The sequence below is a fragment of the Lepisosteus oculatus genome, chromosome 21, assembly GCF_040954835.1.
Source record: "Lepisosteus oculatus isolate fLepOcu1 chromosome 21, fLepOcu1.hap2, whole genome shotgun sequence".
Classification (NCBI taxonomy): Eukaryota; Metazoa; Chordata; class Actinopteri; order Semionotiformes; family Lepisosteidae; genus Lepisosteus; species Lepisosteus oculatus.
In genome coordinates, this window is record NC_090716.1 from 314835 (window position 1) to 335170 (window position 20336).

Below are 20336 nucleotides of genomic sequence, written 5' to 3' on the forward strand. Positions count from 1 at the left end.
GTGTCTGTAATGCCTGTGTCTGTCTGTGTTAATGTGTGTCTGTAATGCCTGTGTCTGTCTGTGTTAATGTGTGTCTGTAATGCCTGTGTCTGTCTGTGTTAATGTGTGTCTGTAATGCCTGTGTCTGTCCCTCAGGCTCAGTCGCCCTTTGATGTGGCTGATGAGGATCTGGAGGATCTGCTGGAGGAGCTGCAGAAGAAACAGAGCGCTGTGAGTCTGCCTGCCTGCTGCCTGTTTCAGACAGCCAGGATCTTCACTCTGAATACTCTCTCATCTGTGTCTCTGCCCCTCAGCTGCGGTCGGAGAGACAGAAGGCACCTCTGTCCCCCCTCATCGAGACCAGCACCCCCTTTCAGAGCGCCCCAGCTCGCACACGCAGGTCAGCCTTGTGTCTCTCCAGCTCTGTCCACTCCCTTCTGATGTGTTTCACCTGTGACTGGTGTCTGATGTGTGTGTGTGGCGTGTGACTGGTGTCTGATGTGTGTGTGTGGCGTGTGACCAGAGTCTGATGTGTGTGTGTGGTGTGTGACCGGTGTCTGATGTGTGTGTGTGTGGCGTGTGACTGGTGTCTGATGTGTGTGTGTGTGGCGTGTGACTGGTGTCTGATGTGTGTGTGTGTGGCGTGTGACTGGTGTCTGATGTGTGTGTGTGTGGCGTGTGACTGGTGTCTGATGTGTGTGTGTGTGGCGTGTGCCCGGAGTCTGATGTGTGTGTGTGGCGTGTGACTGGTGTCTGATGTGTGTGTGTGTGGCGTGTGACTGGTGTCTGATGTGTGTGTGTGTGGCGTGTGACTGGTGTCTGATGTGTGTTTGTGGCATGTGACCGGTGTCTGATGTGTGTGTGTGGCGTGTGACTGGTGTCTGATGTGTGTGTGTGTGGCGTGTGACCGGAGTCTGATGTGTGTGTGTGGCGTGTGACTGGTGTCTGATGTGTGTGTGTGTGGCGTGTGACCGGTGTCTGATGTGTGTGTGTGGCGTGTGACCGGTGTCTGATGTGTGTGTGTGGCGTGTGACCGGTGTCTGATGTGTGTGTGTGGCGTGTGACTGGTGTCTGATGTGTGGCGTGTGACTGGTGTCTGATGTGTGTGTGTGGCGTGTGACTGGTGTCTGATGTGTGTGTGTGTGGCGTGTGACTGGTGTCTGATGTGTGTGTGTGGCGTGTGACTGGTGTCTGATGTGTGTGTGTGTGGCGTGTGACTGGTGTCTGATGTGTGTGTGTGGCGTGTGACTGGTGTCTGATGTGTGTGTGGCGTGTGACTGGTGTCTGATGTGTGTGTGTGGCGTGTGACTGGTGTCTGATGTGTGGCGTGTGACTGGTGTCTGATGTGTGTGTGTGGCATGTGACTGGTGTCTGATGTGTGTGTGTGTGGCGTGTGACTGGTGTCTGATGTGTGTGTGTGGCGTGTGACTGGTGTCTGATGTGTGTGTGTGTGGCGTGTGACTGGTGTCTGATGTGTGTGTGTGTGGCGTGTGACTGGTGTCTGATGTGTGTGTGTGGCGTGTGACTGGTGTCTGATGTGTGTGTGTGTGGCGTGTGACCAGTGTCTGATGTGTGTGTGTGTGGCGTGTGACTGGTGTCTGATGTGTGTGTGTGTGTGGCGTGTGACTGGTGTCTGATGTGTGTGTGTGTGGCGTGTGACTGGTGTCTGATGTGTGTGTGTGTGGCGTGTGACTGGTGTCTGATGTGTGTGTGTGGCGTGTGACTGGTGTCTGATGTGTGTGTGTGTGGCGTGTGTCTGGTGTCTGATGTGTGGCGTGTGACTGGTGTCTGATGTGTGGCGTGTGACTGGTGTCTGATGTGTGTGTGTGGCGTGTGACTGGTGTCTGATGTGTGTGTGTGTGGCGTGTGTCTGGTGTCTGATGTGTGGCGTGTGACTGGTGTCTGATGTGTGGCGTGTGACTGGTGTCTGATGTGTTTGTGTGGCGTGTGACTGGTGTCTGATGTGTGGCGTGTGACTGGTGTCTGATGTGTCTGTGTGTGGCGTGTGACTGTGTCTGATGTGTGTGTGTGTGTGGCGTGTGACTGGTGTCTGATGTGTGTGTGTGTGTGGCGTGTGACTGGTGTCTGATGTGTGTGTGTGGCGTGTGACGGAGAGATGCCTGCCCTCCAGGGTGTCTGTCCAGTGATCGCCTCGTCTGCTGGTGTCTGATTGGCTGTGTCTCTGTGTCGCCCTCACCGATTGGTTCCTGCACACTGCCTTCCCACCCCAAGGAGCTCCATCTCTCGTATGAGCAGCAAGGAGAAGATCTCCCTGCACGAGCGAGAGCGCCACGCCCCCCCCACATGGCAGCCCCCGCCCCCCGAGGACGAGGAGGAGGAGGGGGGTCCTGCTGGGGCCTCCAGCAGCTCCAGCTCCGAGCAGGAGAGCGAGTCCGAGAGCGACGCCGATTCAGGTGACTCTCCCACCGGCCTGCCTGTGTGTGTGTGTGTCACTGTGTCTGTCTGTCTGTCCCTGTGTGTCTGTGTCTGTCATTGTGTCTGTCATTGTGTCTGTCAATGTGTCTGTCACTGTATCTGTCACTGTGTCTGTCTGTCCCTGTGTGTGTGTATCTGTCCCTGTGTGTGTCTGTCACTGTATCTGTCACTGTGTGTGTCTGTGTCTGTCATTGTGTTTGTCAAGGTATCTGTCACTGTATCTGTCACTGTGTGTCTGTCTGTCACTGTGTGTGTCTGTCTGTCCCTGTGTGTGTGTATCTGTCACTGTGTGTGTCTGTCCCTGTGTGTGTCTGTCTGTCCCTGTGTGTGTGTATCTGTCACTGTGTCTGTCTGTCCCTGTGTGTGTCTGTCTGTCCCTGTGTGTGTGTATCTGTCACTGTGTGTGTCTGTCTGTCACTGTGTTTGTCTGTCACTGTGTTTGTCTGTCACTGTATTTGTCACTGTCTCTGTCACAGTGTCTCTGTCACAGTGTGTCTGTCACTGAGTGTGTCACAGTGTGTCTGTCGCTGTGTCTGCCTGTCACAGTGTGTGTCTGTCACTGTCCTAACTACTAATACGCTCACGATAAAAGAGACCCAAAACCTCAGGTGAATCATTTTCCTTTTTCTCCAAAAAAAGCCAAAACCCGTGAGATCATCAACAACCTCAACAACAAGCTCCACAGCCCCGCCCCCTCTGGTGTCTCCACGGCAACAAGCAGTCCTGGCAGGAAGGTGAGTGGTGGCCTCACTCTGGCTGGGGGCGGAGCTAGTGTAATTGGTCCGTGATTGGTTAAATTATTTAGAATTTACCTCACCTCATTCTCTCTATGCTTGTTTGTAAGGTTTTCACGCAATGCAGCTTCTCTCCCAGTCCTGTGTGTCTCTCCCATCTCTCAGCTTGTCTCAGACTATTAAAACTCCCTGATGTACAGGTCCCCTCCGCCCCCAAGGTGACTGACCCCCCCGGGAAGCCTCCTATCTCATCCAGAGCAGCGGAAGGGGAAAGGCAAGACCACACAGCGCCCCCAGGTGGCTGGAGGACCTTACACAAGACAGGCAGCTCAGGTGCCCTTGGGGTAGCAGGGCTTGCAGGGGGTAACCGAGAGCCGAGCACGACCCTGGATTCCTCCCACGGGGTGACGCGCTCCGCCTCCAGCCCTCGGCTCAGCAGCACAGACTCCGACAGCAGGGTATGGCAGCACACCTGTCTGACACACACCTGTATATACTGTATACATAAATACACTGACACAGGAAACACACCTGTCTGACACACACACCTGTACATACTGTATACATAAATACACTGACACAGGAAACACACCTGTCTGACACACACACCTGTCCATACTGTATACATAAATACACTGACACAGGTAACACACCTGTCTGACACACACACCTGTACATATTGTATACATAAATACACTGACACAGGTCACACACCTGTCTGACACACACACCTGTACATATTGTATACATAAATACACTGACACAGGTAACACACCTGTCTGACACACACACCTGTACATATTGTATACATAAATACACTGACACAGGTAACACACCTGTCTGACACACACACCTGTACATACTGTATACATAAATACACTGACACAGGTAACACACCTGTCTGACACACACACCTGTACATATTGTATACATTAATACACTGACACAGGTCACACCTGTCTGACACACACACCTGTACATATTGTATACATTAATACACTGACACAGGTCACAGCTGTCTGACACACACACCTGTACATATTGTATACATTAATACACTGACACAGGTCACACCTGTCTGACACACACACCTGTACATATTGTATACATTAATACACTGACACAGGTAACACACCTGTCTGACACACACACCTGTACATATTGTATACATTAATACACTGACACAGGTCACACCTGTCTGACACACACACCTGTACATATTGTATACATTAATACACTGACACAGGTAACACACCTGTCTGACACACACACCTGTCTATACTGTATACATAAATACACTGACACAGGAAACACACCTGTCTGACACACACACCTGTCCATACTGTATACATAAATACACTGACACAGGTAACACACCTGTCTGACACACACACCTGTACATATTGTATACATTAATACACTGACACAGGTCACACCTGTCTGACACACACACCTGTTCATACTGTATACATAAATACACTGACACAGGTAACACACCTGTCTGACACACACACCTGTCTATACTGTATACATAAATACACTGACACAGGTAACACACCTGTCTGACACACACACCTGTTCATACTGTATACATAAATACACTGACACAGGTAACACACCTGTCTGACACACACACCTGTACATATTGTATACATAAATACACTGACACAGGTCACACCTGTCTGACACACACACCTGTACATACTGTATACATAAATACACTGACACAGGTAACACACCTGTCTGACACACACACCTGTACATACTGTATACATAAATACACTGACACAGGTAACACACCTGTCTGACACACACACCTGTCCATACTGTATACATAAATACACTGACACAGGAAACACACCTGTCTGACACACACACCTGTACATATTGTATACATAAATACACTGACACAGGAAACACACCTGTCTGACACACACACCTGTACATACTGTATACATAAATACACTGACACAGGTAACACACCTGTCTGACTCACACACCTGTACATACTGTATACATAAATACACTGACACAGGTAACACACCTGTCTGACACACACACCTGTACATATTGTATACATTAATACACTGACACAGGTCACACCTGTCTGACACACACACCTGTACATACTGTATACATAAATACACTGACACAGGTAACACACCTGTCTGACACACACACCTGTACATACTGTATACATAAATACACTGACACAGGTAACACACCTGTCTGACACACACACCTGTACATACTGTATACATAAATACACTGACACAGGTAACACACCTGTCTGACACACACACCTGTACATATTGTATACATTAATACACTGACACAGGTCACACCTGTCTGACACACACACCTGTCCATACTGTATACATAAATACACTGACACAGGTAACACACCTGTCTGACACACACACCTGTACATATTGTATACATAAATATACTGACACAGGAAACACACCTGTCTGACACACACACCTGTCCATACTGTATACATAAATACACTGACACAGGTAACACACCTGTCTGACACACACACCTGTCTATACTGTATACATAAATACACTGACACAGGTAACACACCTGTCTGACACACACACCTGTACATACTGTATACATAAATACACTGACACAGGTAACACACCTGTCTGACACACACACCTGTACATATTGTATACATAAATACACTGACACAGGTCACACCTGTCTGACACACACACCTGTACATACTGTATACATAAATACACTGACACAGGTAACACACCTGTCTGACACACACACCTGTACATATTGTATACATAAATATACTGACACAGGTAACACACCTGTCTGACACACACACCTGTACATACTGTATACATAAATACACTGACACAGGTAACACACCTGTCTTGACACACACACCTGTACATATTGTATACATAAATATACTGACACAGGAAACACACCTGTCTGACACACACACCTGTCCATACTGTATACATAAATACACTGACACAGGTAACACACCTGTCTGACACACACACCTGTCTATACTGTATACATAAATACACTGACACAGGTAACACACCTGTCTGACACACACACCTGTACATACTGTATACATAAATACACTGACACAGGTAACACACCTGTCTGACACACACACCTGTACATATTGTATACATAAATATACTGACACAGGTAACACACCTGTCTGACACACACACCTGTACATATTGTATACATTAATACACTGACACAGGTCACACCTGTCTGACACACACACCTGTACATACTGTATACATAAATACACTGACACAGGAAACACACCTGTCTGACACACACACCTGTACATACTGTATACATAAATACACTGACACAGGTAACACACCTGTCTGACACACACACCTGTACATATTGTATACATTAATACACTGACACAGGTCACACCTGTCTGACACACACACCTGTACATACTGTATACATAAATACACTGACACAGGTAACACACCTGTCTGACACACACACCTGTACATATTGTATACATAAATACACTGACACAGGTAACACACCTGTCTGACACACACACCTGTACATATTGTATACATAAATACACTGACACAGGAAACACACCTGTCTGACACTTGAGTGCGATTGCTCTGGGCTCTTCGGAAACAGCTGTTTTTGCCTCTGCAGGAGCCCAGGCTGGCTCGTGTTCCCCCCACGCCCGCCCGCCGTCTCTTCAGTGTCTCGGACAGCAGCCAGGATGCCCCGAGCAGGTGAGCTGGACAGGGGGCGCCACTGCGCTGTGGTTTTGTCCCTGGCGTGTTTCTGATCGGGGGTGTATCCCTTCTCTCCCTCCTTCAGCGGTTCGCTGGCCCGGAGCTCCTCGTACACGCGACGCCTCCACAGCCAATCCGGGAGCGACTCCTCCCCCGCCGTGCCACGCAGGTCAGTCCATGGGGCATGGGCTCGACTGGTCGGGTCTGAGCTGAACTGGGTTCTATGCTGGACTGAGTAGACCTAGTCAGGACTGGACTGGGGATGAACTGGGCTCAACTGGTTGGGTCTGACCTTAAGTGGGCTCTGTGATAGACTGAGTGGACATACTCTGGACTGGACTGGGGCTGAGCTGTCCTAAAGTGGTCTGGTCTAAGCTGGGTTGGGGCTGAGCTTGGTTTGACAAGACAGGCTTGCTGAGGGCTTAACTGGGCTGGATTATTGTGGAGCTAAATTGGACTGGAAAGTCATAACCTGCGGCTTCCAGCTTTTCTGCAGAGGACAGGATTGGTTCACATCGGTGTGGGCGTGCACCTGTGCTGTGCACCTGTGGCAGGTCAGGGTGTGGCTGGGCTGTGCTGATCTTCTGCTCTTCCCTCAGCTCCTCCTTTGGGCGCAGACCAGACGTCTCCACGGCAACCTCCGTGACCACGGCAACTTCCTCTTCCACCCTCAACCGCCCGAACAGCCTCTTGGCACAGAGGTACCGGACTGTCTGAGCTCACCTGTACTCCTGTCTGAGCTCACCCGTACACCTGTCTGAGCTTGTACCTGGGTTCACTTGTCTGAGCTCACCTGTACTCCTGTCTGAGCTTGTACCTGGGTTCACTTGTCTGAGCTCACCTGTTCTCCTGTCTGAGCTCACCCGTACTCCTGTCTGACTACAGCCAACATGTTCCCAGATCTCCCAGAGCTCCCAGGCTGCCTGTGTTGTGTTAGGTCTTCCAGCAGCCAGAGGGCGCTATGCGATCCAGCCTCTCCCCTTCCATTGCTCCATATGCTGTATTGGGCTAATGCATGTGATGTTGCTAACTCCACTCGTCACTTGGTAACTGTAAAACTTAGGGCGCTTTCTAACCAGTGTTTCCCATGTTCCTCCACTCCTCTAGACTGGTACTTGAACAGGCAGACAAGAAGGAGCCTGTTCCCATAACAACAACCTCAACCACAAGCACCACAACAGCAGGCCAGGGCGAGGCCAAAGAGAGGCGCAGGTGAGGTGGGCAGGAAGTGACCTCGTGGTGTGCCCTCCGCGGCTCCCCTGTGCTACGCTCTGAGCTCGGTTCTGTTGGTGCTGTGCAGGTCCTACCTGACGCCAGTGCGGGACGAGGAGGCTGAGGCTCAAAGAAGGGCCAAGTCCAGAGACGCCCGGCGGACCCGCCGCTCCACTCAGGTACCGCAACCCGACCGGCTCAGAGCCCGTCAAATCGCACACAGAAGTTCAGCACTGGGGCTGGGGACAGGCAGACAGGGGAACCCAGGTACAAGCTCAGACAAGTGAACCCAGGTACAAGCTCAGACAGGAGTACAGGTGAGCTCAGACAAGTGAACCCAGGTACAAGCTCAGACAGGTGTACAGGTGAGCTCAGACAAGTGAACCCAGGTACAAGCTCAGACAGGTGTACAGGTGAGCTCAGACAAGTGAACCCAGGTACAAGCTCAGACAAGTGAACCCAGGTACAAGCTCAGACAGGTCTACAGGTGAGCTCAGACAAGTGAACCCAGGTACAAGCTCAGACAAGTGAACCCAGGTACAAGCTCAGACAGGTGTACAGGTGAGCTCAGACAAGTGAACGCAGGTACAAGCTCAGACAAGTGAACCCAGGTACAAGCTCAGACAGGTGTACAGGTGAGCTCAGACAGGAGTACGGGTGAGTTCAGACAGGAGTACAGGTGAGCTCAGACACGAGTACAGGTGAGCTCAGACAGGTGTACGGGTGAGCTCACACAGGAGTACGGGTGAGCTCACACAGGAGTACAGGTGAGCTCAGACAGGTGTACCCGTGAGCTCAGACAGGTGTACCCGTGAGCTCAGACAGGTATACAGGTGAGCTCTGACAGGAGTATGGGTGAGTTCTGACAGGTGTACGGGTGAGCTCAGACAGGAGTACAGGTGAGCTCAGACAAGTGAACCCAGGTACAACCTCAGACAGGAGTACGAGTGAGCTCAGACAGGAGTACAGGTCAGCTCAGACAAGTGAACCCAGGTACAACCTCAGACAGGTGTACGGGTGAGCTCAGACAGGAGTACGGGTGAGCTCAGACAGGAGTACAGGTCAGCTCAGACAAGTGTACCCAGGTACAAGCTCAGACAGGAGTACGAGTGAGCTCAGACAGGAGTACAGGTGAGCTCAGACAGGTGTACAGGTGAGCTCAGACAGGTGTACGGGTGAGCTCAGACAGGTGTACCCGTGAGCTCAGACAGGTGTACAGGTGAGCTCACACAGGAGTATGGGTGAGCTCTGACAGGTGTATGGGTGAGCTCAGACAGGTGAACCCAGGTACAACCTCAGACAGGAGTACGAGTGAGCTCAGACAGGAGTACAGGTGAGCTCAGACAGGAGTACAGGTGAGCTCAGACAGGAGTACGGGTGAGCTCAGACAAGTGAACCCAGGTACAACCTCAGACAGGAGTACGAGTGAGCTCAGACAGGAGTACAGGTGAGCTCAGACAGGAGTACGGATGAGCTCAGACAGGAGTACGGGTGAGCTCAGACAGGAGTACAGGTGAGCTCAGACAGGAGTACGGATGAGCTCAGACAGGAGTACGGGTGAGCTCAGACAGGAGTACGGGTGAGCTCAGACAGGAGTACGGATGAGCTCAGACAGGAGTACGGGTGAGCTCAGACAGGAGTACGGGTGAGCTCAGACAGGAGTACAGGTGAGCTCAGACAGGAGTACGGATGAGCTCAGACAGGAGTACGGGTGAGCTCAGACAAGTGAACCCAGGTACAACCTCAGACAGGAGTACGAGTGAGCTCAGACAGGAGTACAGGTGAGCTCAGACAGGAGTACGGATGAGCTCAGACAGGAGTACGGATGAGCTCAGACAGGAGTACTGATGAGCTCAGACAGGAGTACGGGTGAGCTCAGACAGGAGTACGGGTGAGCTCAGACAGGAGTACGGGTGAGCTCAGACAAGTGAACCCAGGTACAACCTCAGACAGGAGTACGGGTGAGCTCAGACAGGAGTACAGGTGAGCTCAGACAGGAGTACAGGTGAGCTCAGACAGGTGTACTGGTGAGCTCAGACAGGAGTACGGGTGAGCTCAGACAGGAGTATGGATGAGCTCAGACAGGTGCACAGGTGAGCTTAGGTACATGTTCAGGTGAGCTCAGACAGGTGTACAGGCTCAGGTATGTGACTGCATGTGCTTGGTGTGTTCCAGGGTGTGACACTGACTGACCTGCAGGAGGCAGAGAAGACGGCGAAGACGGAGCAGAAAGAACGCGAGAAGAAGAAAGAGGATGAGGAGGAGAAGGAGAGAGAGGGCAGGCAGAGGCGAGGAGAGGAGGTATGTGAAGGGCAGGAGCCTGGCAGGGTGCAGGGAGAGACCTGACAGCAGAGGTCACTAGGCCTGCTGATGCTGTCTCTTTGTCCAGGAGGTCAGCTGGAGGTCCCGGATCGCCACGCTGCAGAAGTCGGACCTCCTGGGCCTGACCAGCCCGAGCGGAGCAGGCCGACCCACCCGGGCCCCAGCCTCACTGGTCTCAGAGGGGAGAGGTAGGGCATAGTCTTGTCCTCTGTCTCTGTGCCACTGTCTCTCTTCTACTCTTCTGTGTGACTGGCTCTTCTCTGCTGCATGTTCCCCAGACGGCCAGCAGGGCGGCGCCAGTGAGAGTGAGGAGCGGATGGGGGTGGCAGAGCGGCGAAGAGCTCGGGCAAGGAGGAGAGTAGCCCTGGGGCTCCACATCGGAGAGGTGAGTGAGTGGGGGGCGCGGAGAGAGGGGTGGGGAGGAGGGGTGCCGAGAGAGGAGATTTTCTGTGTCACTGGCACCTCCTTGTGTTTTTAGAGTGACCTCTGTGACAATGAACCCGGTGGGGAGGAGGAAGTAGGGGGCAGCATGCAGGACCCTGAAATACTGGTCAGTATGTCCATCTGTCTCTGTCTGTCTCCACCCTGTGTCCCTCTCTCAGTCTCGGCCCTGTGCTGTGGGCAGTGTGACTCTGTGTCCGCCCTGTGTCCCTCTCTCAGTCTCGGCCCTGTGCTGTGGGCAGTGTGACTCTGTGTCCGCCCTGTGTCCCTCTCTCAGTCTCGGCCCTGTGCTGTGGGCAGTGTGACTCTGTGTCCACCCTGTGTCCCTCTCTCAGTCTCGGCCCTGTGCTGTGGGCAGTGTGACTCTGTGTCCACCCTGTTTCCCTCTCTCAGTCTCAGCCCTGTGCTGTGGGCAGTGTGACTCTGTGTCCACCCTGTGTCCCTGTCTCAATCTCGGCCCTGTGCTGTGGGCAGTGTTACTCTGTGTCCACCCTGTGTCCCTGTCTCAGTCTCGGCCCTGTGCTGTGGGCAGTGTTACTCTGTGTCCACCCTGTGTCCCTGTCTCAGTCTCGGCCCTGTGCTGTGGGCAGTGTTACTCTGTGTCCACCCTGTGTCCCTGTCTCAGTCTCAGCCCTGTGCTGTGGGCAGTGTTACTCTGTGTCCACCCTGTGTCCCTGTCTCAGTCTCAGCCCTGTGCTGTGGGCAGTGTGACTCTGTGTCCACCCTGTGTCCCTGTCTCAGTCTCAGCCTTGTGCTGTGTGCAAACACTGATCTGCTCCCCTCCTCTCTCTCTGCAGGCTGACAGATTCAACAGACGGTGAGTAACAGTTTTCTTTCTGTAGGTCCTTCCTGCATGTCAGGCTGTGACAGGGTGAACCTCAGGGGTACCTGTGTGCCGATCCTCTCTGTGTGTCCCTCAGGCTGTGACAGGGTGAACCCCAGGGGTACCTGTGTGCCGATCCTTACTGTGTGTCCCTCAGGCTGTGACAGGGTGAACCCCAGGGGTACCTGTGTGTCCCTCAGGCTGTGACAGGGTGAACCTCAGGGGTACCTGTGTGCCTACCTTTCTGTGTCCCCCTCAGGCTGTGACAGAGTGAACCCCAGGGATACCTGTGTGCCGATTCTCTCTGTGTGTCCCTCAGGCTGTGAAAGGGTGAACCCCAGGGGTACCTGTGTGCCGATCCTCTCTGTGTGTCTTCAGGCTGTGAAAGGGTGAACCCCAGGGGTACCTGTGTGCCGATCCTCTCTGTGTGTCCCTCAGGCTGTGACAGGGTGAACCCCAGGGGTACCTGTGTGCCGATCCTTACTGTGTGACCATCAGGCTGTGACAGGGTGAACCCCAGGGGTACCTGTGTGCCGATCCTTACTGTGTGTCCCTCAGGCTGTGACAGGGTGAACCCCAGGGGTACCTGTGTGCCGATCCTTACTGTGTGTCCCTCAGGCTGTGACAGGGTGAACCTCAGGGTGATCCTGCGTCTGGCCCTGCTGAGGCTGGCTGAGGCTCTGCTCTCTGGGCTCAGCAGGACCACCTTCACATGACGTCCCTCCTGCCCCTCTGTCTCTCAGGCTCGGCTCCTCCGCCAATGACTGCTGTAGCCGTGGCCCCGCCCTCTGCGCAGACCCCGCCTCCGACACCAAGGACTACAGGAAGGTGGGAGGAGCGTCGCGGGACTACAGTTCCCAGAGGGCCGGCTGGTGGGGGGAGGATGCTGTGATGTGAATTAGGGCCTTCCCTTTCTCCGCCACTCCCTACGCTTTCCTTTCCTTCCCAGCGCGTCTGTCCGCGTGCCTCTTGGCTTGGATTGGGACGCAGGTCTGAGTGTGAATGTGTCGCTGCGCTTTGGGTGGGCGTGTGTGTGAGAGGGAGGGCAGAGCAGAGTCTCATGGCGCTGTGTCTGTGTGCGCAGCTGTTCGAGAAGCTGTCCCAGGAGAACTCCCAGCTGCAGGCCCAGCTCCAGGACACCCAGCGACTCATCAGCCAGACCCGCCTGGACCTGGACAAGGCCACTCAGGTCCCGGCGTCCCCTGTCCGAGATGTAGTAGCATTGCCATAGTAACTCTGCCCTGTGACGCCCATGCTAACGTACACAACTCCTCTCTCCACAGAGACAGGAGCGCTTTGCGGACTGCACTGCTCTCCTGGAGCTGGAGAGAAAGGTGAGGGAGAGGAGACAGGAAATAGGAGATACTCCAGTCCACATGTCATGTCAGGTCAAGCCTTACCACCAATCACATCAAAGACCTGGGGGTTGGGGCGGGTCAAGTCTTTCCATCAATCACAGCAAAGACCTGGGGGCTGGGGCGGGTCAAGTCTTTCCACCAATCACAGCAAAGACACGTTTGTTAGGGCGGTGTCAAGCCATTCCACCAATCACAGCAAAGAGACCTGGGGGCTAGAGCGGGATTATGCCTTTCCACCAATCACAGCAATCCACAGCTGGCATCCCCGTGAAGCCCAGCAGGAGTGAGTCAGCAGGTCAGTACCTGGATGGGAGACTCCTGGGAAAGCTGAGGCTGCTGCTGGAAGAGGTGTTAGTGGGGCCAGTAGGGGGCGCTCACACTGCGGTCTGTGTGGGTCCTAATGCCCCAATATAGTGACGGGGACACTATACTGTAAAAAAGGCGCCGTCCTTCAGATGAGATGTAAAACCGAGGTCCTGACTCTCTGTGGTCATTAAAAATCAGGGCGTTTCTCGAGAAGAGTAGAGGTGTTACCCCGGTGTCCTGGCCATCCCATCCCAGTACACACTTCTTTGCTGTGATTGGCAGGTTGTCTCCAACGTCAGCTCTATTTTCTAATTGGTTCTCAGGTTGGTTCCACTCAGCCCTCTGTGTTTGTGCTGTGATGGGCTGTGTTTGTGTTGTGATTGTGTTTGTGCTGTGATTTGCTGCGTTTGTGTTGTGTTTGTGTTTGTTCTGTGATTGGCTGTGTTTGTGCTGTGATTGTGTTTGTGCTGTGATTGGCTGTGTTTGTGTTGTGATTGTGTTTGTTCTGTGATTGGCTGTGTTTGTGCTGTGATTGTGTTTGTGCTGTGATTGGCTGTGTTTGTGCTGTGATTGGCTGTGTTTGTGCTGTGATTGTGTTTGTGCTGTGATTGGCTGTGTTTGTGCTGTGATTGTGTTTGTGCTGTGATTGTGTTTGCGCTGTGATTGTGTTTGCGCTGTGATTGGCTGTGTTTGTGTTGTGATTGTGTTTGCGCTGTGATTGGCTGTGTTTGTGTTGTGATTGTGTTTGCGCTGTGATTGGCTGTGTTTGTGTTGTGATTGTGTTTGTGCTGTGATTGGCTGTGTTTGTGTTGTGATTGTGTTTGGGCTGTGATTGGCTGTGTTTGAGTTGTGATTGTGTTTGTGCTGTGATGGGCTGTGTTTGAGTTGTGATTGTGTTTGTGCTGTGATGGGCTGTGTTTGAATTGTGATTGTGTTTGTGCTGTGTTTGTGTTGTGATTGGCTGTGTTTGTGCTGTGATTGTGTTTGTGCTGTGTTTGTGCTGCGATTGGCTGTGTTTGTGTTGTGATTGTGTTTGCGCTGTGATTGGCTGTGTTTGTGTTGTGATTGTGTTTGTTCTGTGATTGGCTGTGTTTGTGCTGTGATTGTGTTTGTGCTGTGATTAGCTGTGTTTGTGCTGTGATTGTGATTGTATTTGTGCTGTGGTTGTGTTTGTGCTGTGATTGTGTTGTGATTGTGTTTGTGCTGTAATTGGCTGCGTTTGTGTTGTGATTGTGTTTGCGCTGTGATTAGCTGTGTTTGTGTTGTGATTGTGTTTGTTCTGTGATTGGCTGTGTTTGTGTTGTGATTGTGTTTGCGCTGTGATTAGCTGTGTTTGTGTTGTGATTGTGTTTGTGCTGTGTTTGTGTTGTGATTGTGTTTGCGCTGTGATTGGCTGCGTTTGTGTTGTGAGTGTGTTTGTGCTGTGATTGTGTTTGTGCTGTGATTGGCTGTGTTTGTGTTGTGATTGTGTTTGTGCTGTGATTGGCTGTGTTTGTGCTGTGATTGTGTTTGTGTTGTGTTTGTGCTGTGATTGGCTGTGTTTGTGCTGTGATTGTGTTTGTGCTGTGATTGGCTGTGTTTGTGTTGTGTTTGTGTTGTGATTGTGTTTGTGCTGTGATGGGCTGTGTTTGTGTTGTGATTGTGTTTGTGTTGTGATTGTGTTTGTGCTGTGATGGGCTGTGTTTGTGTTGTGTTTGTGCTGTGATTGTGTTTGTGCTGTGATTGGCTGTGTTTGTGTTGTGATTGTGTTTGTGTTGTGATTGTGTTTGTGCTGTGATGGGCTGTGTTTGTGTTGTGATTGTGTTTGTGCTGTGATTGGCTGTGTTTGTGCTGTGATTGTGTTTGTGCTGTGATTGGCTGTGTTTGTGTTGTGATTGTGTTTGTGTTGTGATTGTGTTTGTGCTGTGATGGGCTGTGTTTGTGTTGTGATTGTGTTTGTGCTGTGATTGGCTGTGTTTGTGTTGTGTTTGTGCTGTGATTGTGTTTGTGCTGTGATTGGCTGTGTTTGTGTTGTGATTGTGTTTGTGTTGTGCTGTGATGGGCTGTCAGGGCCTGAATCATCTGTGTCTCTGCAGGAGCGACGGATGCTGGAGAAGCGGATCTCAGAGCTGGAGGAGGAGCTGAAGGTCAGATCCAGATCACATTCAGACACCTTTACTGCCATCACTGTCACCAAAGCAAGAACAATAATTACACTTTTACAGACATTTACAATAAAAGCGTTGAGAGACAGGCTCACTATTCCTCAGGCTGAGACAGGAGATCACACACTGTATTATTATTATTGAGAGACAGGCTCACTGTTCCTCAGGCTGGGACAGGAGATCACACACTGTATTATTATTATTGAGAGAAAGGCTCACTGTTCCTCAGGCTGGGACAGGAGATCACACACTGTATTATTATTATTGAGAGACAGGCTCACTGTTCCTCAGGTTGGGACAGGAGATCACACACTGTATTATTATTATTGAGAGACAGGCTCACTGTCTGTTCCTCAGGCTGGGACAGGAGATCACACACTGTATTATTATTATTGAGAGACAGGCTCACTGTCTGTTCCTCAGGCTGGGACAGGAGATCACACACTGTATTATTATTATTGAGAGACAGGCTCACTGTTCCTCAGGCTGGGACAGGAGGTCACACACTGTATTATTATTATTGAGAGACAGGCTCACTGTCTGTTCCTCAGGCTGGGACAGGAGAACACACACTGTATTATTATTATTGAGAGACAGGCTCACTGTTCCTCAGGCTGGAACAGGAGATCACACACTGTACTATTATTATTGAGAGACAGGCTCACTGTCTGTTCCTCAGGCTGTGACAGGAGATCACACACTGTATTATTATTATTGAGAGACAGGCTCACTGTCTGTTCCTCAGGCTGTGACAGGAGATCACACACTGTATTATTATTATTGAGAGACAGGCTCACTGTTCCTCAGGCTGGGACAGGAGATCACACACTGTATTATTATTATTGAGAGACAGGCTCACTGTCTGTTCCTCAGGCTGGGACAGGAGATCACACACTGTATTATTATTATTGAGAGACAATCTCACTGTCTGTTCCTCAGGCTGTGACAGGAGATCACACACTGTATTATTATTATTGAGAGACAGACTCACTGTTCCTCAGGCTGTGACAGGAGATCACACACTGTATTATTATTGAGAGACAGGCTCACTGTCTGTTCCTCAGGCTGTGACAGGAGATCACACACTGTATTATTATTATGGAGAGACAGCCTCACTGTTCCTCAGGCTGGGACAGGAGATCACACACTGTATTATTATTCTATAGCAATGTAGTGGTATAGAGAACAGGGACTGGGTCAGTGCTGTAGTGGACAGGGGTGGGGTCAGTGCTGTAGTGGACGGGGGTGGGGTCAGTGTGTATTGATCTGGATCTGGGTCAGTGCTGTAGTGGACGGGGGTCAGATCAGTATGTGTTGACCAGTATGTGTCTCTTGCCCCAGGTGCTGGGAGATCTGAAGTCGGATAACCTGCGTCTGAAGGACGAGAACGGTGCTCTGATCCGCGTCATCAGCAAGCTGTCCAAGTAGAGGGAGGGCCCTCTCCGCCACAGTGCCAAAGGAGGAACACACGGAGCACCAGCACCTGACCTTTCACCTGACCTTTCACCCTAACTGACTCATGGCAAATAAGAGACTGTTGACACAAACATTCCATTCTGTCCTGGAGGCTCCTACTGCTCCTCACCTGACTGTGTGTCCGATCACTTGATCAATCGTGGTGATTGTCTGTTCTGCCCATCAGCAGGCCTCCTCCTGTGGCTGAGCTACCAAAGCGTGAGACTGTGTGTGTGGGACTGTGTGCTTGGGACCGTCAGTGCGTGACCATCTGTGTATGACCGTGTGTGTGACCATCTGTGTGTATGGGACTGTCAGTGTGTGACCATCTGTGTGACCATCTGTGTGACCATCTGTGTGTGTGTGTGTGTGTGTGTGTGTGTGTGTGTGTGTGTGTGTGACCGTCTATGTGACCATCTGTGTGTGTGACCGTCAGTGTGGGACCGTGTGTGTGTGGCTGTGTGTGTGTGACCGTCAGTGTGGGGCTGTGTGTGTGTGACCCTCAGTGTGGGGCTGTGTGTGTGGGACTGTCAGTGTGGGGCTGTGTGTGTGGGACTGTCAGGTCAGGGCTGTGTGTGTGGGACCATCTGTGTGGGACCATCTGTGTGGGACCGTCTGTGTGTGTGGGACTGTCAGTATGGCTATCTGGAGTGAGGTAGGTGTGTGTTTGTAGACCTGGGACAGCAAAAGGTCTAAACCATGAGCCAGTTCTTCAAACAGCTCTGTGTAGACCAGTACAGCCCAGTGTACACTGTACACACCAGTACAGATCTGTATTCCAACTGCAGATCAGAAAACACCATATATATCTGAATGAGGCAATATATTCTGTAAAGGCCAATATGAACTAGTACACCAGCACAGAGCAATGCTTCCAATTAGACTAGACCTCAGAAGACATGTTCTACTGCTCCTCACCAAGTCCTACATTTCGGAATTGAATTCCAGTTTCCACAGTGCACCAAAGAGAGGAAAATACCTTCAGAGCAACAGGCTCCACTCATACCAATATCATTAGAAAACATCTCAGTCCAGCTCATCTGTAACGTCACACTAACACTCCCTCATCAGACCTGTAGATACTGTAGACACTCAGTCCAGCTCCTCTGTAACTTCACACTAACACTCCCTCATCAGAGCTGTAGATACTGTAGAGACACTCAGTCCAGCTGATCTGTAACTTCACACTAACACTCCCTCATCAGAGCTGGAGATACTGTAGACACTCAGCCCAGCTCATCTGTAACTTCACACTAACACTCCCTCATCAGAGCTGTAGATACTGTAGACACTCAGTCCAGCTCATCTGTAACTTCACACTAACACTCCCTCATCAGAGCTGTAGATACTGTAGACACTCAGTCCAGCTCCTCTGTAACTTCACACTAACACTCCCTCATCAGAGCTGGAGATACTGTAGACACTCAGCCCAGCTCATCTGTAACTTCACACTAACACTCCCTCATCAGAGCTGTAGATACTGTAGACACTCAGTTCAGCTCCTCTGTAAATTCACACTAACACTCCCTCATCAGCTTTGTGTCATACCTCAATGTTAAGGTCAAAGGTCATCGCACAATGTCACAGATTAATTTTTTAAAACTAATATGCAATTATTCATTTATAATTATTTGTCCTTATTAATATTATTTTTACTTTTAGTTTGTCTAAAAATGTTGTGTTTTCTTTTACACAATGGAGGAAGTGTAGTATATATAAATGTATAACTGTACAAATATTATAAATAGCAGCCTTATAAAATGAAACAAGTACTTTGTTTTCTTAATATTTTTCACATTTTCTAATATATTAAACCGCTGTCACCCCAGCAGCACTTGATAATAAAGATGAGTGTTTGTCACCTGTAGTTGGACTGTGTCACTTCTCCTGAACTTGTGTGTCTCTGTCCCTGAGTGTCGACTGTGTCTCTCTGTCCCTGAGTGTCGGGCTGTGTGTCTCTCTGTCCCTGAGTGTCACGCTGTGTCTCTCTGTCCCTGAGTGTCAGGCTGTGTGTCTCTGTCCCTGAGTGTCGACTGTGTCTCTCTGTCCCTGAGTGTCAGGCTGTGTGTCTCTCTGTCCCTGAGTGTCACGCTGTGTGTCTCTCTCTCCCTGAGTGTCGACTGTGTCTCTCTGTCCCTGAGTGTCACGCTGTGTGTGTCTCTGTCCCTGAGTGTCGGCTGTGTCTCTCTGTCCCTGAGTGTCACGCTGTGTGTGTCTCTGTCCCTGAGTGTCAGCCTGTCTCTCTCTGTCCCTGAGTGTCAGGCTGTGTGTCTCTGTCCCTGAGTGTCAGGCTGTGTGTCTCTGTCCCTGAGTGTGGGGCTGTGTGTCTCTGTCCCTGAGTGTCGACTGTGTCTCTCTGTCCCTGAGTGTGGGGCTGTGTGTCTCTGTCCCTGAGTGTCACGCTGTGTGTGTCTCTCTCCCTGAGTGTCAGGCTGTGTGTCTCTGTCCCTGAGTGTTGGGCTGTGTGTCTCTCTGTCCCTTAGTGTCGGTGTGTCTGTCTCTGTTCCTGAGTGTCACGCTGTGTTTCTCTGTCCCTGAGTGTCAGGCTGTGTGTCTCTCTGTCCCTGAGTGTCACGCTGTGTGTCTCTCTGTCCCTGAGTGTCGACTGTGTCTCTCTGTCCCTGAGTGTCACGCTGTGTGTGTCTCTGTCCCTGAGTGTCAGGCTGTGTCTCTCTGTCCCTGAGTGTGGGGCTGTGTGTCTCTGTCCCTGAGTGTCGGGCTGTGTGTCTCTGTCCCTGAGTGTCAGGCTGTGTGTCTCTCTGTCCCTGAGTGTGGGGCTGTGTGTCTCTGTCCCTGAGTGTCGACTGTGTCTCTCTGTCCCTGAGTGTGGGGCTGTGTGTCTCTGTCCCTGAGTGTCACGCTGTGTGTGTCTCTCTCCCTGAGTGTCAGGCTGTGTGTCTCTGTCCCTGAGTGTTGGGCTGTGTGTCTCTGTCCCTGAGTCAGGCTGTGTGTGTCTCTGTCCCTTAGTGTCGGTGTGTCTGTCTCTGTTCCTGAGTGTCACGCTGTGTTTCTCTGTCCCTGAGTGTCAGGCTGTGTGTCTCTCTGTTCCTGAGTGTCACGCTGTGTCTCTCTGTCCCTGAGTGTCAGGCTGTGTGTCTCTCTGTCCCTGAGTGTCACGCTGTGTGTCTCTCTGTCCCTGAGTGTCGACTGTGTCTCTCTGTCCCTTAGTGTCACGCTGTGTGTGTCTCTGTCCCTGAGTGTCAGGCTGTGTCTCTCTGTCCCTGAGTGTGGGGCTGTGTGTCTCTGTCCCTGAGTGTCGGGCTGTGTGTCTCTGTCCCTGAGTGTCAGGCTGTGTGTCTCTCTGTCCCTGAGTGTGGGGCTGTGTGTCTCTGTCCCTGAGTGTCGACTGTGTCTCT

The 20336-nt window shown here is 51.3% G+C and overlaps 1 protein-coding gene across 1 annotated transcript in view; it reads left to right on the forward strand.

Moving 5' to 3' along the window:
* Positions 1 to 18847, forward strand: part of LOC107076216 (protein phosphatase 1 regulatory subunit 12A) — a 41200-nt gene extending 22353 nt beyond the window's left edge. The window contains exons 6-25 of the mRNA XM_069181830.1: positions 136 to 210; positions 294 to 379; positions 2212 to 2393; positions 3055 to 3149; positions 3350 to 3607; positions 6834 to 6916; positions 7005 to 7088; positions 7519 to 7620; positions 8027 to 8131; positions 8220 to 8310; positions 10307 to 10432; positions 10521 to 10641; positions 10732 to 10838; positions 10932 to 11003; positions 11692 to 11711; positions 12461 to 12545; positions 12802 to 12906; positions 13001 to 13051; positions 15457 to 15507; positions 16867 to 18847. Of these exons, the coding sequence (XP_069037931.1) occupies positions 136 to 210; positions 294 to 379; positions 2212 to 2393; positions 3055 to 3149; positions 3350 to 3607; positions 6834 to 6916; positions 7005 to 7088; positions 7519 to 7620; positions 8027 to 8131; positions 8220 to 8310; positions 10307 to 10432; positions 10521 to 10641; positions 10732 to 10838; positions 10932 to 11003; positions 11692 to 11711; positions 12461 to 12545; positions 12802 to 12906; positions 13001 to 13051; positions 15457 to 15507; positions 16867 to 16953 (1986 nt within the window). The 3' untranslated portion in view covers positions 16954 to 18847. The remainder of the gene's footprint in view (positions 1 to 135; positions 211 to 293; positions 380 to 2211; positions 2394 to 3054; positions 3150 to 3349; positions 3608 to 6833; positions 6917 to 7004; positions 7089 to 7518; positions 7621 to 8026; positions 8132 to 8219; positions 8311 to 10306; positions 10433 to 10520; positions 10642 to 10731; positions 10839 to 10931; positions 11004 to 11691; positions 11712 to 12460; positions 12546 to 12801; positions 12907 to 13000; positions 13052 to 15456; positions 15508 to 16866) is intronic.
* The last annotated feature ends 1489 nt before the right edge of the window (positions 18848 to 20336 follow it).